This window comes from Mustela putorius, unplaced genomic scaffold (genome assembly GCF_011764305.1).
Source record: "Mustela putorius furo isolate JIRA1106 unplaced genomic scaffold, ASM1176430v1.1 tig00003962_pilon_pilon_pilon, whole genome shotgun sequence".
In the NCBI taxonomy this organism is placed as follows: domain Eukaryota; kingdom Metazoa; phylum Chordata; class Mammalia; order Carnivora; family Mustelidae; genus Mustela; species Mustela putorius.
In genome coordinates, this window is record NW_025422106.1 from 15,544,191 (window position 1) to 15,564,434 (window position 20,244).

The 20,244-nt window shown below is 39.3% G+C and overlaps 1 protein-coding gene across 15 annotated transcripts in view; it reads right to left on the reverse strand.

The window, feature by feature from the left end:
- The window catches only part of SYNRG (synergin gamma), an 84,828-nt gene extending 64,837 nt beyond the window's left edge, over positions 1-19,991 (reverse strand). For 8 of the 15 annotated variants that reach the window (XM_004747167.3, XM_013053608.2, XM_004747164.3 and 5 more), the window contains exons 1-3: positions 19,803-19,990; positions 11,981-12,021; positions 8,780-8,901 (exon numbers count right to left, since the gene is read on the reverse strand). In XM_004747167.3, the coding sequence (XP_004747224.1) occupies positions 8,780-8,901; positions 11,981-12,021; positions 19,803-19,879 (240 nt within the window). In that variant the 5' untranslated portion in view covers positions 19,880-19,990. Of the gene's footprint in view, positions 1-8,313; positions 8,404-8,779; positions 8,904-11,980; positions 12,022-19,802 lie in introns of those variants that run through there. The other 7 variants (XM_004747165.3, XM_045070184.1, XM_004747155.3 and 4 more) reach the window with 4 other exon arrangements.
- Between the last annotated feature and the right edge of the window lie 253 nt (positions 19,992-20,244).

The following is a 20,244-nucleotide window of genomic DNA, read 5'->3' on the forward strand; positions in this document are numbered from 1 at the left end:
ATCTATGTGACTAACTCTGAAAACAACCTGAAGACTGGCAGAATAGACCTTCCACAGCTAATTACAGAGAGAAGTCCACATCAGAAAGTGTAGGAGGGGAGCTAAATGAAATGGAGATAAGCCATATGCCTGATAAAGAGTTCAGACATGGTCAGTAATGGTCACAAAGATACTCACTGGACTTGAGAAAACAGTGGAGAATCTCAGTGAGACCATCAACAAAGAGCAAATATTAAAAAGAACCAGTCAAGGCTAAAGAATTCAATAACTAAAATTTAAAAATACACTAGGTGTAATCAACAACAGATTAGAGGAAGCAGAAGAATGGATCAGCAATCTGGAAGCCAGCTTAATGAAAGGCAACCAACCTGAACAGCAACAACAACAAAAAGAATAATAATAAATGAGAACAAGTTAAGATAACTATGCAATAGCATCAAGCATAACAATATTCATTTTATAGGGATCCCAGAAGAAGATAGAGAGAAGGAGGCAGAAAACTTATTTGAAGAAATGATAGCTGAAAACTTCCTAATCTGGGGAAGGAAAAAGACATCCAGATCCAGGAATCAGAGAGCCCCCAACAAGATAAACCCAAGGAAGTCCATATCAAGACATACAATAAATAAGAAGTGGTGATAAAGAGAGAATACTAAAAGCAGCAAGAAAAAAGAAAAGCCAGCTGATAGCTTTATGGGATTTTCCTTGTACAAGGGACAGCTGATACAATGTATCAGCTGACTTTTCAGGAGACACTACAGGCCAGAAGGCAGTGGCATGATATATTCAAAGTGCTAAAAGGAAAAATCCTGCAAACAATACTCTACCCTGTAAGGTTATCATTCATAATAGGAGAGATAAAGAATTTCCCAAATGTACAAAAGTTAAAGGAGTTCATCACTAAACCAGCCTTATAAGAAATGTTAAAGGGAATTCTTTGGCAAGTAAAGGCCACAATCAGGAATAAGAAAATGATGAAAGGAAAAAATCTCACAGGTAAAATGCAAACATATATTAAAAGTAGTTGATTAGTTACTTATAAAACCAGCATGGAGGTTAAAGCACAAAAGCAGTAAAACCAATTATATCTATAAAAATTAGCCAAGGGATTTGCAAAATAGAAGGATGTAAAGTATGACATCATATACATAAAATATGGGAGCAGGAAGTAAAAATTTAGTGCTATTAGAATGAGTTCAAACTTAAGTGACTATCAACTTAATACAAATAATACTTAATACAAATTAAGTTCAACTTAATAGACTGCTACAGGCATAAGATATTATATATGAACCTAATGGTAATTACAAAAAAAAAACCTGTAATAGATACAAAAAAATAAAGAGAGGAATTCAAACATAATACTAAAGGAAGCCATCAAACCACAAGGAAAGACAGCAAGACAAGAAGGAACAAAAAAAAAAATGACAAAACAACCATAAAGAAGTAAGAAAATAGCAATAAGAACACGATTATCAGGGCACCTGCATGACTCAGCGGGTTAAAGCCTCTGCCATCGGCTCAGGTCATGGTCCCAGGGTCCTGGGATCAAGCCCCGAATGAGGCTCTCTGCTCAGCAGGGAGCCTGCTTCCCTTCCTCTCTCTCTGCCTCTATTTGACAGAGATCACAAGTAGGCAGAGAGGCAGGCAGAGAGAGAGAGAAGAAAGGAGGCTCCCCAAGCAGAGGAGAGCCTGATGTGGGGCTCGATCCCAGGACTCTGAGATCATGACCTGAGCCGAAGGCAGAGGCTTTAACCCACTAAGCCACCCAGGCGCCCCCATAATTAAATGTAAATAGACTAAATGTTCAAACCAGAAGACATAGACTGAATGGATTAAAAACAAGACCCACAACCTATATGCTGCCTACAAAAGACTCTCTTTGGAGCTAAAGACACATGCAGATTGAAAGTAATAACAGAGGTGTGCCTGGGTGGCTCAGAGGGTTAAGCCACTGCCTTCAGCTCAGGTTGTGATCTCAGGGTCCTGGGACTAAGCCCCGTATTGGGCTCTCTGCTCAGCAGCTTCCCCCTCTCTCTCTGCTTGTGATCTCTCTCTCTCTGTCAAATAAATAAATAAAATCTTAAAAAAAAAAGTTTACAGTAAGGGATATAAAAACAGTTACCATGCGGATGGAAGTGAAAAGAAAGCCAGGGTAGCAATACTTACATCAGACAAAACAGACATTAAAACCGACTCTAACAAGGGACAAAAGGACAAGAGGATATAAACATTAACAGTATCTATACACCCAACATAGGATACATACATAAAACAAACATGAACAGACATAAAGAGAAAAACTGCAGTAATACAGTAATAGTAAGACTTTAACACTCCACTTACATCAATGGAGAGATATTTGAATGACACATTAGACAAGATGGACCTAACAGATATATTCAGACCATTCCATCCCAAAACCGTGGACTACACATTCTTTTCAAGTGCACATGCAACATTCTCCAGGATGGATGACATCTTAGTCCACAAGTCTCAACAAATTAAAGAAAACTGAAATCGTATAATGCATTTTTTTCAACCATAACAGTATGAAACTAGAAATCAGCCATAAGAAAATATCTGGAAAGAACACAAATAACATGATATTAAACAATAAATGGGTCAACCAAGAAATCAAAGAGGAAAACTCAAAATACATGGAGCCAAATGAAAATGAAAACGCAATGTCCAAAATCTTTATTTATTTATTTAATTTTTAAATTATTTTTTAAAATGATTTTATTTATTTGACAGATCACAAGTAGGCAGAGAGGCAGGCAGAGAGAGAGAGAGGAGGAAGCAGACTCCCCGCTGAGCAGAGAGCCCGATGTGGGGCTCGATCCCAGGACCCTGAGACCATGACCTGAGCTGAAGGCAGAGGCTTTAACCCACTGAGCCACCCAGGCACCCCCACAATGTCCAAAATCTTTGAGATGCAGCAAAAGTTGTTCTAAGAGGGAAGATTACAGCAATACAGTCCTATCTCAGAAAAATCTCAAATAAAGAACCTAATCTTACACCTGAAGGAACTTCGGGGAAAAAAAAGCCCAATGACACAAGGAGTTGGTTCTTTGTAAAGAAAAACAAAATTGATAAACCTTTAGCCAGATGCGTCAAGAAAAAAAGACTCAAATAAATAAAACCAGAAATGAATAAGGAGAAATAACAACAAATACCACAGAAAAACAAATGATTCTAAGAGAATACAATGAAAAATTATATACCAACAAATTGGACAACCTAGAAGAAATGGATAAATTCCCAGGAATATGTAACATTCTAAAACTGAATGAAGAAGAAACAGAAAATTTATACACAATGATTACTAGCAATGAAATTGAATCAATAATCAAGAAAATTCCCCCAAAACAAAAGTCCAGGACCAGATGCTTTCACAGATGAATTTTACCAAACATTTAAGGAAAAGTTAATGCCTAGTCTTCTCAAAAAACAGAGCAGGAGTAAAAGCTTCCAAATTCATTCCACAAGGCCATCATACCCTGATACCAAAACTAGACAGACACTACAAAAAAAGAAAACTATAGGCCAAAATCTCCGAGATACATAGACATAAAAAATCCTCAACAAAATATTAGCAAATCAAATCCTACTATACATTAAAAAAATCATTCACCATGGTCAAGTGGGATTTATTTCAGGGATGCAAGAGTGGGTGGCTCAATATTTGCAATCAGCATTGATAAATCACATTAACAAGAGAAAGGACTGTGTAATAATTTCGGTGGATGTGGACAAATCATTTGACAAAATACAATATCCATTCATGATTAAAAACTCAACAAAATGGGTTTAGAGGGAACATACCTCAATACAGTAAAATCCATATATAAAAAACCCACAACTAACATACTCAATAGTGAAAAACTGAGAACTTTTCCTCTAACACTAGGAACAAGACAAGGACATCCATTCTCACCACTTTTTTCAACATTTCAACATTCCATGTACTGTAAGTCTCAGACACAGCCATCAGACAAGAAAAAGAAATAAAAAGCATCCTAAATGATAAGGAAGAAGTAAAACTGTCTGTATTTGCAGATGACATGATACTATAAATAGAAAACCCTAAAGATTCTATCAAAAGACTGTCAGAATTGACAAATGAATCAGTAAAGTTTCAGGATACAAAATTAATATACAGAACTCTGTTGCATTTCTATACACTAGTAATGGAAGTAGCAGAAACAGAGATTAAGAAAACAATCCCATTTATAATTACACCAAAAGTCATAGAATACCTAGGAATAAACTGAACGATGGAGTCAGAAGACCTATACTCTGAAAACTATAAGATATTGATGAAGGGGACTGAAGATGACACAAACAAATGGAAAGACAGCTCACGGACTGGAAGAATATTGTTAAAATACTCATACTACCCAAAGCAACCTACACATTCAATGTAATCCCTATCAAAATACCAACAACATTTTTCACAGAACTAGAACAAATAATACTAAAATTTGTATGGAACCACAAAAGAGCTTGAATAGCCAAAGCAATCTTCAGAAAGTTGGTGGTATACAACCCCAGATTTCAAGATATACTACAAAGTTGTAGTAATCAAAACAATATGGTACTGGGGCATCTGGGTGGCTCAGTGGGTTTAATGTTTGCCTTCTGCTCAGGTCATGATCTCAGGGTCCTGGGATTGAGCCTGGCATTGGGCTCCCAGATCAGTGGGGAGTCTGCTTCTTCCTCTTCCTCTGCCCCTCCCCCTGCTCATGCTCTCTTTCTCTTTAATAAGTAAATAAATAAAAATCTAAAACAACAACAACAGCAGCAACAATAATAATAATATGGTACTGGCACAAAACTAGATCAATGGAACAGGACAGAGAGCCTAGAAATAAATCCATGCAAATATGGTCAATTAACCTACAATAAAAAGACAAGAACATACAATGGGGGAGAAAACAGCCTCTTTAACTAACGGTGCTAGGATAACTGGACAACTACATGCAAAATAATGAAACTGGGCCACTTTCTCACACCTTACACAAAAATAAACTCAAAATGGATTAAAGACCTAAATGTGAGACCTGAAATTATAAAACTCCCAGAAGAAAACACAGGTTGTAATTTGACACTGGCCATAGAAATATTTTTCTAGATATGTCGCCTCAGACAAGGGAAGCAAAAGCAAAATTAAACTATTGGGACTACACCAAAATAAAAAGCTCCTGCACAGCAAAGGAAATCATCAACAAAATGAAAAGGCAACCTACTGAATGGGAGAACATATTTGCAAATAATATCTGACAAGGGGTTAATATCCAAAATAATTCAGTATCTATTCAGTATATATAATGCAACAGCAAAGCACAAACAAGGCGATTAAAAATGGGACCTGAATAGACATTTTTTCAAGGAAGACATCAGATGGCCAATGACACATGAAAAGATGCTCAACATCACTCATCATCAGAGAAATGGAAATCAATTATTACAATGATATCACCTCACACTGGTCAGAATGACTAAAATCAAAAACTCAGAAATAACAAGTGTTGGTGAGGATGTAGAGAAAAAGGAACCCCCATGCATCTTTGGTGGAATTAAAATTGCTACAGTTACTGTGGAAAACAGTATAGAGGTTCCTCAAAAAATTAAAAATAGAATTCCATTATGTAGAATTCCACTACTCGGTATTTACCCAAAGAAAATGAAAACATGGGGCACCTGGGTGGTTCAGTCAGTTAAGTGTCTGCCTTTGGCTCAGGTCAGCATCCTGGGGTCCTGAGATCAAGATCCGCATCAGGCCCCCTGCTCAGCAGGGAGTCTGCTTCTCCCTCTCCCTCGGCCCCCAACTTGTGCCCATGTTGTCTCTCTCGCGGTGTCTCTCAAATAATAAATAAAATCTTTAACAACAAAAAAAGGAAAATAAAAACACTATGCACCCCTATGTTTATTGCTGCATTATTTATAATAGCCAAGATATGGCAGCAAACCAAGTGTCTATCCAAAGATGAATGTACTCCATATATACACACACACACCCCTACACACACATAATGGAATATGACTCAGCCATAAAAAAGAATGAGATCTTGCCATCTGCCATGACACAGATGGACCCTAGAGAGTATAATGTATAAGTGTATAATGTATAAGTACATATAATACTCATTATACTTATAATTGTACTTATTAATATATATATATAATGTATAAGTACAATGCTAAGTGAAATAAGTCACTCAGAGAAAGACAAATACTGTATGATTTCACCCATATGTGGAATTTAAGAAACGAAATAAGGGAACAACTGAAAAAAAAAAAAAAAAGAGAGAGAGAGAGAAAGAGATAGAAAAACCGAAAAACAGACTCTTAAGAGATCTAGCATGTGCAGATGGAGGTGGATGAAAAAAAAGGGGACCAAGAGTATACTTATCAGGGCAATTGGGTGGCTCAGTCATCAAGCTCAGGTCATGATCCCTACATTCTGGGATCCAGCCGGAATAGGGCTCCCTGCTCAGCAGGGAGCCTGCTTCCTCCCCCTCCCTCTACCTGCTGCTCTGCCTACCTGCATGTGCTCTCTCAAATAATAAATAAAATCTTTAAAAAAAAAAAAAAAAGGAAAGAGTACAGTTATCTTGGTAAGGACTGGGTAATGTATACAATTGGTTAAACACTATATTGCACACCTAAAACTAATATAACACTGTGTGTTAACTATACTTCAATAAACAACAACACTGCATTCTATGGTAGATTCTTTCCAGCTCTTTTGTGTCTTTAAGATACACATCCCTAGTATATTCTTCCTGGTATATTCTTCCCCTACTGCTGTTTGTTTTGGACACATTACTTAGGTGAGTAGAAGTAACTAATAAATGCCACTTCTGAGAGGAAGCTCTAAACATTGTAACAGGGTCTGGCCATCTCTTTTCCTATGTCAGGGATCTGGGATATCCTAGGATCTCAGGGTCTCAGGATAAAGAGAACATGGATTGGAGTCACAGCCAGACCACAAAGGACACCCATCACAAATGAAAAATAAACTGTTTTCTTTCCTTTTTTTTTTTAAGATTTTTTTTTTTTAAATTTGCCAGAGACAGAGAGAGAGAGAGTACACACAAGCAGGCAGAGAGGCAGGCAGAGGCAGCGAGAGAAGCAGGCTCCCTGCCGAGCAAGGAGCCCGATGCGGGACTCAATCCCAGGACCCTGGGATCACGACCCAAGCCGAAGGCAGCGGCCCAACCAACTGAGCCATCCAGGCATCCCAATAAACTGTTTTCTTAAGGCAGAGATTTTGGGATTGCTGTTTATGTAACATAACCTAGCAAAAGCTGAGTAACATGGATTTAAAACCTACAAAAGCTCAATTTAGTCCCATTTCTTTTACTGGAGAGGAATGAAGAATGATTCCAGAAGTTCTCTCCAATCTTTACATACAGAACAAAAGCTTTATTTGCTTATATAACTTCAACACGACAATAGTTTCAACTTAAATTCTGCTCATAAATGCTGACTATTACTTATTTATAAATTATATGCATTTTTGCAAATACAATGTGTTACTGTACTAATATACTGTATACATAATTAAATACAGTCATAGAAAATTTTAAATAATTGGCAAAAACAAAATATAGGCCATTATAATACTTATTAAGAGTAAGTAAACTTTTTTGGTTCTGGCTTATTTGTGAAGGAATACATTTATTTTAAGGATTTATTCATTTATTCTAAAGAGCCAGCAGAGGGGGAGAAAGAATCTTAAGCACACTCCATGTTGAGCATGGAGCTCAATACAGGGCTTGATTCCATGACTCTGAGATCACAACCTCAGCAGAAACCGAGTTGGACATTAACCAACTGTGACACCAAGGTGCCCCCAATATGTTTATTTAAAAAAAAAATACTGTAACACTTTGGATTCAGCCATTCAAAGACCTGACTCCTGGATTCAGTTTATTTGGCTACTTGGTTTAAATGGATATCGTAGCTAGAGAAGATAATTTACAAAGAGAGATCCAAAATGGAAGAAGCCCATCTTATCTTAGTGCTTACTAAATCCTGATATTATTAATTTCATTCACCAATTCTAAAAGCAAAATGTAACATTATTTGCTTTAATCAGTCAACATCTCACCTGCTCTCACTCATCAGCCCTCTAATAATTCTCCTTCTATCTACTTTTGCCCTCCTCTCTCCCTCCAATCCTTCTCTAGTCCGTAGTCAGGATGACCTTTCTGAAATACAAATCTGACTATATCACTCCACTGCTTTAAACTATTCAATTGAGAGCGAATTCAATGTAGAATTTGTATAAAACAGACTTACTCTGTTTAGGTTCAAATTCTGGCTTCCGATGCTCTGTGAGCAACTTCACAAACCTGTAGATTCCTTCTCAGAAAAATGGAGATGCCACCTCTTTAAAAAATTATGAGGATTAAATAATTCAATATAAAGAAGGCTCTAAGTCTTCCAAACAATGACACTGCTCCTTTTCATGAGAACAATGTTATTTCTAACAATACTTCTTCATGGTATCAGGTCCCTGAACTTTCTAAGATGTCATTCTAAAATTCTTCTAAGCCAGTAATTAGGCACCAGATTTTCCTTACATGACTTATCTTGTTTTCTCCCCCAACTCCTATGAACATATCTTTATTTTATTTTGAAGGAAGCCACCTGAGATGCAGACATTTATTTCCAAATAGAACATTAAGCTCCTAGCATGTAATTAGTATGTAACACAAAACAACGAATAATAACTTTGTAAACAATTGGTTAAAGAGGCAAGTACCTGCATGGCAATTGGTCCTTGGGACATTTGAGAACTATAATTCATTCCTATCATGCCTTGCATATTAGGCTGCATGACAGAGACCATAGGAAATCCTTGCTGCTGCATCGGCATCAGTCCTGCTGAAAAACAAAGGTGTCATTAAAGTCAATTTATCTATCTATTTATTTATTTAAGATTTTATTTATTTATTTGACAGACAGAGATCACAAGTAGGCAGAAGAGGCAGGCAGAATGAGAGGAGGAAGCAGGCTCTCTGCTGAGGGATCATGACCTGAGCTGAAGGCAGAGATCTTAACCCACTAACCCACCCTGGCGCCCCAATGTATTTATTTTTTACTTAAAAACTTTTTTTTTTTTTGAGGAAGAGTGTACACATGCACATGCTCTTGGCAGGGGCAGAGTGGGCTCCACACACAGGGCAAAGCCCAACATGGAGCTTGATAAAATGAGCCCAAGATCACAACCTGAGCTGTAATCAAGAATCAGATGCTTAAACAACTGAGCCACCCAGGTGCCAATAAAGTTAATGTATCTTAAAGTTTATTTTCTTAAAACCGTAAGTACATGAAAGACTTGTTACTTGGGAGGTAGCACAATTTAGTGGAAAAAGCACAGGCTGTGGCGTGAGACAGACTTGAGTACAAACTCCAGTTCCATCATTTACTTAGCTATGCAATCTTGGGCAAGTTGTAAAACTTCATCTGTAAAGTGAAGATAATAACCTTTTTACAGAATTTTTGTGCATACTTAAAAAATGGACAGGATGGCCTAATTGTGGTATTTGGCCTTTAGGAAGGACCCCAGCAATTTCCGCATTTTGGTACTCATTCCCTTGTCATTCCTCCCATACTGAATAGGGCTGACCAGTACAACCAACAGGATATAGTTAAATGAGTATGTGTAACTTCCAAGGCTGGTTTCTTCTTCTTTTTTTTTTTTTTTATTAAATTTTATTTATTTATTTAAGAGAGAGAGAGAGAGAGAGAGATATCACAGGTAGGCAGAAAGACAAGCAGAGAAAGAGAAGGAAGAAGGCTCCCCCCTGAGCAGAGAGCCTGATGAGGGGCTCAATCCCAGGACCCTGAGACTATGACTTTGTTACATTTATGTTTGTTTTACTACAAGGAGCTTTTAATCAAATTTTGATTTTAAAAAATTAAAAGTCCAGTAAAGTATACTGCTTTACCTTGTGAGTTCCAGGAACCTTAAAGGTTATTTAAACACAATTTAATCTCATAAGCATGAACATCCATATTTACAAGTACATTAGAAGTAGCATTCACTTATTCATTCAATCACTTAATCAAAGATTTGAGGGCCGAATCCTCATCAGGCACCATTCTAGGACAAACCAGGTCCTTACCCTCATGGAACTTACATGTTTTCCCTCTTGCCCCTTTGCACCTAAAGCTTTGTTCATCTGGATTAGTTTTATTTAATTTTTCAGTGGGTAACTCAGGCATCTGATACAACATCTAAAGGCATGAAAGTATGCACAGTGAAAACTCTCGTCTCTCTCTTGTCTCCTGTTCAACTACCACTCATGATCTTGTGGCTACTCTTGCTGTCAGCTTCTTGTATATGCTTTCAGTTAATCCATGCATAATTTAAAGACTTCTAATGATCAAAAAGTCCACGCTAACATACTTTGTAAAAAGAAAAAAAATATCAAAAGCAATTCCAAATTCCAGAAGAAAAAATACTAGGCAAGCTTTTGGGCTCTCTTCTTGCTCCATATGAAGATTTTTACTTGAAAGTTTTACAAAAATGCAAAATCTTGAGCCACAATAATGAATAACTCTGTAACACCCTCCTAAAGAACAAAAGCTCTCAAACCACTCGCTCTAAATCTGGGACACATCTAATTACAGATAGCTTAAATAATGCATAAATGTCAGCACAATGAAAATAATACAACTGACCCTTGGAAAAATTTACCTGAAACTCAACCTCCATCATTGATTCCGACTGGAGACAAAGTCAGTATGAGCCACTGACCACCTGCTACTGAGCCGCTCTTTATCTTTCATTCTATTGGTGACCTGGGAGTCTCTGTTTCTCTAGCAATTCTACCATAAGCAATCAACACTGGCTTTGTGAGAAGGGACGGTTGTTAGAAGCAGACTGGTATGTGTCCGGGGTACAACGAAGAGGGTGTGAGCAGAAAGAAGAGAAAGGCAGACATATTCTTTCTTCAGTGCTATGTCCCAGTGGCACAGCTGCATGAATCAAGATTGTATCCCTTTACTACAGTTGCCCTAAAGATACAGCTAGAATTGATACTGGTAGGCCCTTGTCTGAAACAGAGAGAAGGGATATACCCAGTAAAGAAACTGAAAAGAATAAAACTGAGACTTAAGAAATAATTTATACTGGGGAGTCTGGGTAACTCAGTGGGTTAAAGCCTCTGCCTTTGACTCAGGTCATGGTCTGAGGGTCCTGGGATGGAGCCCCGCATCGGGCTGTCTGTTCAGCAGGAAGACTGCTTCCTCCTCTCTCTCTGCCTACTTGTGATCTCTCTCTCTCTGTCAAATAAACAAATAAAATCTTAAAAAAAAAAAGAAAAGAATTTATACTGCACCAGAACATATGATTTCTTACAAACATAAGACCAAATTCATATAGAGAAAACATGGTAATATAAAATAATTAAAGGGGTTCATTTAGTCATTCAACAAACACCCACAGAAACCCTATAATCTTCTATCAGTATGTTGGGAGCTGCAGATACCGATGAGCATAAGGCAGACAAAGCTTCTGCCCTATGGGGCTAACAATCTAGAATTACACAATTTTTTTTCAAAAAAGATTTTATTTATTTGACAGACAGAGATGACAAGTGGGCAGAGAGGCAGGCAGAGAGAGAGGAGGAAGCAGGTTCCCTGCTGAGCAGAGAGCCCGATCTGGGGCTCAATCCCAGGACCCTGGGATCATGAGCTGAGCTGAAGGCAGAGGCTTTAACCCACTGAGCCACCCAGGTGCCCCTACAATTACACAATTTTTGAGAAAAAAAATTTTTTTTTGTATTTTGGGGTAATTTTTGAGAAATTTTAAGAATAGCAAATATATATATATATTTTTTTTTTCAAAACTAGGAAAATTTTACTCTATTTGGCAGCAACAAGACTTTTTTATCCACTTTATTCCCAAGTTCAGAAACATGACAGTGCAAAGTTTAAAACTTCAGCTTTCACATACCTTGAGGGGGTCTCATTCCACCTGCAACTGGAAACATGAAGCTGAAAACAGAAGAAAAATATCAGGATTTTAACATGTACAAGGATTTCAAATAAAACGTAATTTTTTAAATAAACAAAAGAAATGTAAACAGGGTCCTGACATTTGTTCTATAATAGATGGTATCAACACAGAATGAACATCTGTAAGACACATGCATGCACAGGGAGAATATTTTTGAACTAGAAAACAGAAGACCTTGAAACTGGTCCCAGTCCTGTCATTGTGTGGCTTCTCTAGATTCCAATTTCTGCATCCATAATATGGGAAGGCTAGATTAGATTCAATTCAGCGAACATTTATTGAGTACCTCCTACATGGAGGAACTGAATCAGCTTACGGTCTTGTTGAAGACATGCTTGTAGGCGACTAACTCTAATGTCAGAGAGAACATGCTAAGTGCTGGGAGAAGTTCAAAATACTAACAGAGATGAAAAGAAAAACATTAATTTGATAGAAAAAGATTAATTTGTTATCAAATTGGTACAACATTTAAAGGCATGAAAGTATGCACAGTGAAAACTCTCGTCTCTAATTTGTTACCAAATTCATCTTTTTCTATCAAATTAATCTTTTTCCTTCCAGAAGGAAGGTAATAGCTCAGGGAGTTTTGTGAAGGCATCTTTTAAGCTGAACCTCAGAGAGCCTTTCAAAGTCACACTGCAGTTTGAGAAAAAGCTGAGGGCAGAGCTGTCTGTCTAGAGAAATGATTTAAGGTTGACTATAAGATACAGAATTAGAGAAGCAGACTATGGAGGACCTTTTATTTTCCTTTGAATACTATATGAAGGCAGAGATCATTAACTGTGATAAAATACACATCCCCAAATTTTACCACTTTCACCACTTTTAAGTGTACAGTTTGTAGCATTAAGTTCACTCTCGATGTTGTACAACTATCACCATTATCCATTTCTAAAACTTTTTTATCATCTCTAATAAAGACTCTATACCCATTAAAGAATAAGTCCCCATCATTCCTTCCCCCAACCCTTGGTGGTCACTACTTTTTGTCTTGAATTTGCCTATTTCTAGCTACCTTAGATTAAGTAGAATCATAGGATACTTGTCCATTTCTCTCTTTTTTTTTTTCCAGAATTTTACTTATTTATTGGATAGAGAGGGAGAGAGAGACAGCGAGAGAGGGAACACAAATGGGGAGTGGGAGAGGGAGAAGCAGGTTCCCTGGCTGAGCAGGGAGCCACATGTGAGGCTCCAACCCAGGACCCTGGGATCATGACCTGAGCCAAAGGCAGATGCTTAATGACTGAGCCACCCAGGTGCCCCAATATGTCTGTCCTTTTTTTTTTTTTTAAGATTTATTTATTTGTCAGAGAGAGAGCAGAAGCACAGAGAGCTGCAGGCAGAGCAGGTAGAGGGAGAAGCAGGCTTCCGGCTGAGCAAGGAGCCCGATGTAGGACTTGACCCCAGGACCCCGGGATCATGACCCGAGCTGAAGGCAAATGCCCAACCAACTGAGCCACCCAGGTGTCCCATACCTGTCCTTCCTGTATATGGCTTATTTCACTTAACATGTTTTCCATGTTCATCCAAGTTGTAGCAGGTGTCAGCATTTCTTTCCTTTTTATGGTTGAATAATAAATACTCCATTGTATGTACATACCACATTTTGTTTATCCACTCATCTGTTGATGGACACTTGGATTGTTTCTACCTTTTGGCTATTGTGAATAATGCTGCTATGAACATTGATTTACAACTATCTGTTTGAGCCCCCCTGTCAATTCCTTTGGGGATACACACATACATCCATACACACATACACACACAACACCCCATCCCCAGGGGTGGAATTGCTGGGTCATACAGTAATTGTGTGTTTATTTTCTGAGAAACTGCCAAACTGTTTTCCACACCTTTGGCACCATTTTACATTCTCACTGGCAATGCATGGGCTCCAATTTCTCCACATATTCTCCAACACTTGTTATTTTGTGGTTTTTTTTTTTTTTAAACGATAGTTATGCTAAGGAGTATGAAGTATTAGCTCACCATCATTTGATCTGCATTTCCCTGATGTCAGAACTTACAAGTAGGGATGGTTTCTAAGTGAAATCATCAGAAATGTGGTTTAGGTTTTTCAAGGAACCAGGGTAAAGCAGAGAAGATTTGAAGCAAAAAGAATCAGTCAAGAAACTACCACAATAAACTTAGTAAGAGGAAAACGGCCATAACCAGAGTGGTGGGATTAGAAAAGAAGTGGCGAATGAAAGCTATTCGAAAGGAAGCAACAAGAGCACTTGGCAATTGCCAGGATGGAGAAAAGCAGAGAAGAAGCAAACAGAGCTAAAGATGATGCTGAGAATTTGGAGCCTGAGCAATGGCAAGGATGGTGATATTGTTTCCTAAAAGAAGGAACTGTTGAGTAGGTTTGGTGAGAAAGGAGGCAGGAGTGAGTGCCTCTTTGAGGAGCAATCCAGCAGGATCAAAAAAGTAACTCAAGCTCAGGAGAAGGGTTTAGATCAATCCAGCCAAGATTTTATTTTTTAAAGATTTTATTTATTGTAAGAGAGAGCACAAGCAGGAGGAACGGCAGGCAGAAGAAGAGACAGAAGCAGGCTCCCCGTTGAGCAGGGAGCCCGATGTGGTGCTCAACCCAGGAACCCTGTGATGATGACCGAAGTCAAAGGCAGACACTTAACTGAGCCACCCAGATGCCCCTAGCTAGGTAAGAAAAAATAATAAAATTATGCCCTAGTTGTGGATGAAATAGCTAAGGGAATTTGCATATTTAGGGAGAAGACACCAAAAGGCAACTTGGAGAATTCTTAGGATGCAAACTGAGTAAGGAATGGCCGCTGAAAACCAAGAGAGTTAGTAATAACTTAGAGTGATAACTAAGAAAGGACCACATTTCAGGAAGAAGTAGTTACCAGTATCTAATGCTTTAGAAAAGGTGATCAGAATGAGGATTAACAAAAAAGCGGTTTCCTGGAAATTCTGATCTTTGAGTAAACAATGTCAAGAGGACTCTGCAGGGAGAAAGGTTTAGGATAAAAAAGATATACTTAGGGGCGCCCCGGTGGCTCAGTGGGCTGAAGCCTCTGCCTTCGGCTCAGGTCATGATCCCGGAGTTCTGGGATCGAGTCCCACATTGGGCTCTCTGCTCAGTAGGGAGCCTGCTTCCTCCTCTCTCTGCCTACTTGTGATCTCTGTCTGTCAAATAAACAAATAAAATCTTAAAAAAAAAAAAAAAGAAGATATACTTAGTAATTGATAAAACAAAGTTTTTGAGGGAATGAGATTAACAAAGGAAGGAAGCAAAAAGGATCTGCGTTGAAAAGGAAGAGGGACTTCTTTCTATGAGCCTGGAGGGAAAGAAAATGGGACAATTCAAGGAAGAAAAAGACGGAGTGGAAAAGACTCAATTTGGGAGTTAAGTATCTATCTGAAGGGGGTTTCGGATAATCTTTAAAGAATCTAGTGAAATCCAGGAATTATATGCCAAACTTATGTGCTCTTGCATTTTTCTATTGCCTAATATCCTCTTCTCAGGAAAAAGGCTAAAAACCAACCTTTAGGGTCTTCTAGCTCTGAAATATTTTAAATTAAAAACAAACAAACAAACAAACAGTGTAAGGTGGTTTACAAAGTTCTAGTTGGATATCTATCTAGTTATATGTGATTTCTAGCTCTGTAGAGGATTTGAACTATTAGCAATTCTACTGCTGACAAGGAGGCCCATGCCCAAAGAGAGGCTTCAGTAACGAACAGCTTTTCTGAACTGCACACAAGATGTATTAGCTAAGCTGTGTTACCTAGATAAGATGTTTAAACTGCAAGTTGAAATTTAGTAGTATCAATTTTTTAAAAAGCCAGTCACACACAATGTATCAACTTGTCAAGACTTCTCCAAATAGTCTTAGAGATCACAATTACCAATATGGCTTAGTGGCTAAATAAAAACTAGAAACTCAAGTTATATTTTCTTTTTTTCCAATTCAGCCATAAGTTAAGTGTAAAGTTCTATGCAAACCCCTTCACTACCCTGTCCTATTTCCCCCTCTGTCAAACGACACAGAACTGCAAGTTTGCCAAGGTCCCAACTAACATAACCAAATAGACAAAGGATGTATAAAGGCTACCTTGAAAGCCAATAAAAACTATATTAAGAATATTACTGACAAACATGATTTATTCCAGTAAGCAACCCAAACTAGTGACCGATGCACCGTTCATATGATTCTCCGGAATATTTAGACAACTAACATCAACAATCAGCTAAGACACTGATAAGACAGCAAAAGTTTGGCAAAAAACAAAACAAAAAAAAAAAACCCCAAACCCAAACATTGGACAGCAAGATGACCAATGCTTTAATTTCAAAGGTAAAACCACTATTTATTACCAATATGTGAACACGAAAGCAGAACCGGGAGGTCTACTTGTCACATGTCTATCTGGTTCATCCTTCCCTTTCAGTTACCTTTGCTAACACTTCGCTTCGCAGGGATGGACTCCAACAAAATCTCCTCAAGCATCTCCCTCCTCCAGACTCTCAAACTTCTAATACAGCTTATAGAGCACAGGTGAGGTGTGTCTTCCTAAAAGACCATTTGTCTTTTTTTTTTTTTAAAGATGTATTTATTTATTTTTTTTTAAAGATTTTATTTATTTTACTTGACAGAGATCACAAGTAGGCAGAGAGGCAGGCAGAGAGAGAGGGAGGAGGAAGCAGGCTCCCTGCTGAGCAGAAAGCCCGACTCGGGGCCTGATCCCAGGACCCTGGGATCATGACCTGAGCCGAAGGCAGAGGCCTTAACCCACTGAGCCACCCAGGTGCCCCAAGATGTATTTATTTATTTATTAATTTGACAGACAGAGATCACAAGTAGGTGCAGCGGGTCGGTGTGGGGGGAATCAGACTCCCTGCTGAGCAGAGAGCCTGATGAGGGGCTCAATCCCAGGACCCTGAGACCATGACTTGAGCCAAAGGCAGAGGCTTAACCCACTGAGCCACCCAGGCGCCCCTAAAGGACCATTTGATAAGGCACTCCTGGCATTAAAACTATTTAGTGATTTCCCCTTAAGTTGAATTGCCTTACTTTATATCCAAGGCCCCCTCCAGTTTGAGCACAACTTTCTCAGTTTAGGCTCACAAAACTCATCTCCCACTTAGGGCCACGATCCATCTGGCCTTACCTACTGTTCCCTTAATGTTCAGTAGGCCTTCACATTTCTTATGACAGTCCCTTGACCCCTTCCTCTTCCTCCAAATGAGACCCAGCTGAAATACCTCCTTTGCTTTCAATGTAGCTTAAAGCCACAAATATTTATAGAATGTTTTCTATGTTACAATGTACTAGAAGCAGTGGGAGAGGCAAAGATGAGGAAGTCCTTCAGGAGCTTAGAAAAGAGAAGGAAAAACATAGACAAGCTCACAAATGAGAATATCCCAGAAGGACAGAGACTAATCAAGATCTTCCAATTCTTTCTTCTCTGCAGTACTTGTCTCAAAAAAAAAAAAAAAAAAAAAAAAAAAAAAAAATTAAAAAAAAATATATACTTATCTCTTGGGTAAATTTTGTTCTTTATATAACTCTATCATTTATTTGAAAGTAGCCTAACCAGGATATCCATCAAAAGTAGGCTAATGTTAATGAAGCTGGAAAAAGCCATTGCTTTTTGTTTAGTCTCTTAGAACAGGAACAGTATCTAAGAAATATGGTACCTTATAGTTCCTGGATTTTCTCCATTAAACACTGAGAAAGGTTGCCTGCCTTTCTCTTCCTTCCCTTAAAACATACCCAGGCTATCATAATGTTAAAATAAAATAACCTTGTAAAATAAAGGTTATTTTACAATAACCTTTATAAAATAAAGGTTATAAAATTATAAAATAACTTCCTTATAAAATAACCTTGGCCCTCACCACTGCTCTCTAAAAACTGTAATATTTTTTCTGTATCGAGTATACAGCTTTTCAGCCTCCGAAAGTTTCCAATATATGTAACATTTACCATACATTTTACAAGGTAAGGAACATTTAAAGCACTTTTCTCTCCCATATATCCTCTAGCGTTTTATTTATTTATTTTTAAAAGATTTTACTTATTTATTTGTCAAAGCACAAGCGAGTGAGCACACAAGCAGGGGGAGCGGCAGGCAGAGAGAGAAGCAGGCTCCTGCAGAGAGGGTAGCCCAATGCAGGACTGGATCCCAGGACCCCAGGATCATGACTAAAGCCCAAGACAGCTACCAACCTACTGAACCGGTTGGTAGGGTTTGAGAATTCGATGTTACTCCAACCAACTTTTATAGATGAAAGAAATTTTAAAATCAATCATTCTAACTTCCATCACAATTCAGGCCATACTTATTTAAAAAAAAAATGAATGTTCATGGACTGGTGACATTAAAACACTGTAGACTAAGGGGAATGATCCACTCAACTTTCTGCAGATGAGGTCCTCCCCACGCACAAAAAACAGAAACCAAGCCAAACCACCGAAAGAAAATCCACAGGCCTAAAATACCAAATTTATATTTTTTCAGAACTTAGTGCCATAATTAATCATATACTTGATCAAATTAATGCCACTCAAGAACATTTTAGAAACTGTCATCACATAGAGAAAAGGGATTACATATTTGTCTTCTGCAGCCAGAAATTGACTTATATCAAGTATTCATGAAAGACTCTAATGAGACAGTGTAGATTAGAAAACATAAGTTTTAAATCTAAAGTAAAAGATGTGTCAAGGAAATAGGAAATGGGGCTGCACACAGGTGGTTCATTCAACAGCCATAGCCCTTTTCCCCTGGCATATATATAAGCACTTGCAGGAGGTGGTAACTTTAAAGACTTTACACTTCTTAGTGTTCCTGACTCCAAAATTAAAACACTGCCTATGGAAACACCATCACTTTGCTTTCCAAAAATAATTTAGGATGCTTAAGATGAAAAGCTAATTTTATCTTCAAATGTGTATGTACTATGTGTTGGTTAACAAAACAAACTCAGACTAGGTCATTACAGGAGTGGGGTGAAAACTTCCCCGACTAAAGGATTTCCTTAAATGATGAACTTGCCAAGTTGCAGACGTTCTTCTTTATCATTCTGGATATGAGAACAACGGCAATTTTTATATGACAGAGGACAGAATCATTTAAGGACTAAGTAAAAGTCTGGAAGCTTTGTTCTAATAACTGCGTAATTGTTTAACAGTGATTTGATTTTAATAAGGTGACAAGTCTTAAGAGTTACGTCTACAAGAACTTTATTAATTCAAAGGTCTCTAGCTTTTCCTGCTGTTTCTTTTGTGTTGCTGAGGTGATAAAAAGGACAGGACATTCTAAACGGGGGAAGACAAATAGTGCACACACAACAAACACACACACCTTGCAAACGGCTGTTCAGTTTTGTGGCCAGATTTTTCAGAGCCTTCACTACCCTAACCCTGGTCAAGCCCGAAAGCCCTGGGAAAGAGAAGTCTGGTCGCTCGGGCTCTTAGAAGCGAGAGGTCGCTTTCCCCAGCCCCGGCCAGGTGCCAGCCCAGCCAAGCGGACCCTCTCCTCCCTGCACTGAGACGCTCTCGCTTGCTGCTCGGCCCCCGTACCAGTGCCTCTGAGCCTGGGAGACAGGAGTCGGGCGCCGGGTTTCCCCCACCCCCTCGGCCTAGGTCCCCGGAGGACCCCCTTCTCCTGTAACCCAGTACCAAACGAAAAGGGGTCGAAGCGGGCGAAAACCGCCATAACCGCCACACAACCCTCGGCCCCGCGGGGCCTGCCCTGGGGCCGTGGCCCGGCTCTTGACACTCACCTGCCTCCCCCGGCGGCCCCAGCCCCGGCTCCCGCGGCCCCACCGCCGCCAGCTCCCGCTCCCGGCCGCAGCGCCATCTTGCTCCGAGCCGGCCGCCGCCACCTTACAAGCAGCTGTCAGCTGAAGACAGCCACTTCCGGGGCGAACGCCAGCCCCTCCACGCCGCGGACTGGGCGACGGGGCGGAGCCGTGCGCCCACGTGACCCCCCGCGCCCCGGGGAGGGGTAAAGTGGCGCACCCTCGTCACGTGGCCCGACCGCAGCCGAGGGTACTGCGAGAGCGATTCTAGTTCTGGGGTTGCCCGGGCGGCCCAGGAGAGCTGATTCATTCTCTGGCAAGGGTCTCGGAGGGACGGCTGGGGGCCGAGCGGCAAAGCGATGTCCTTCGGTTTGAAAAACCCTCATGTTGGCTGGTGGAAAGAGGAGAGCGAATCCTGCTTTTT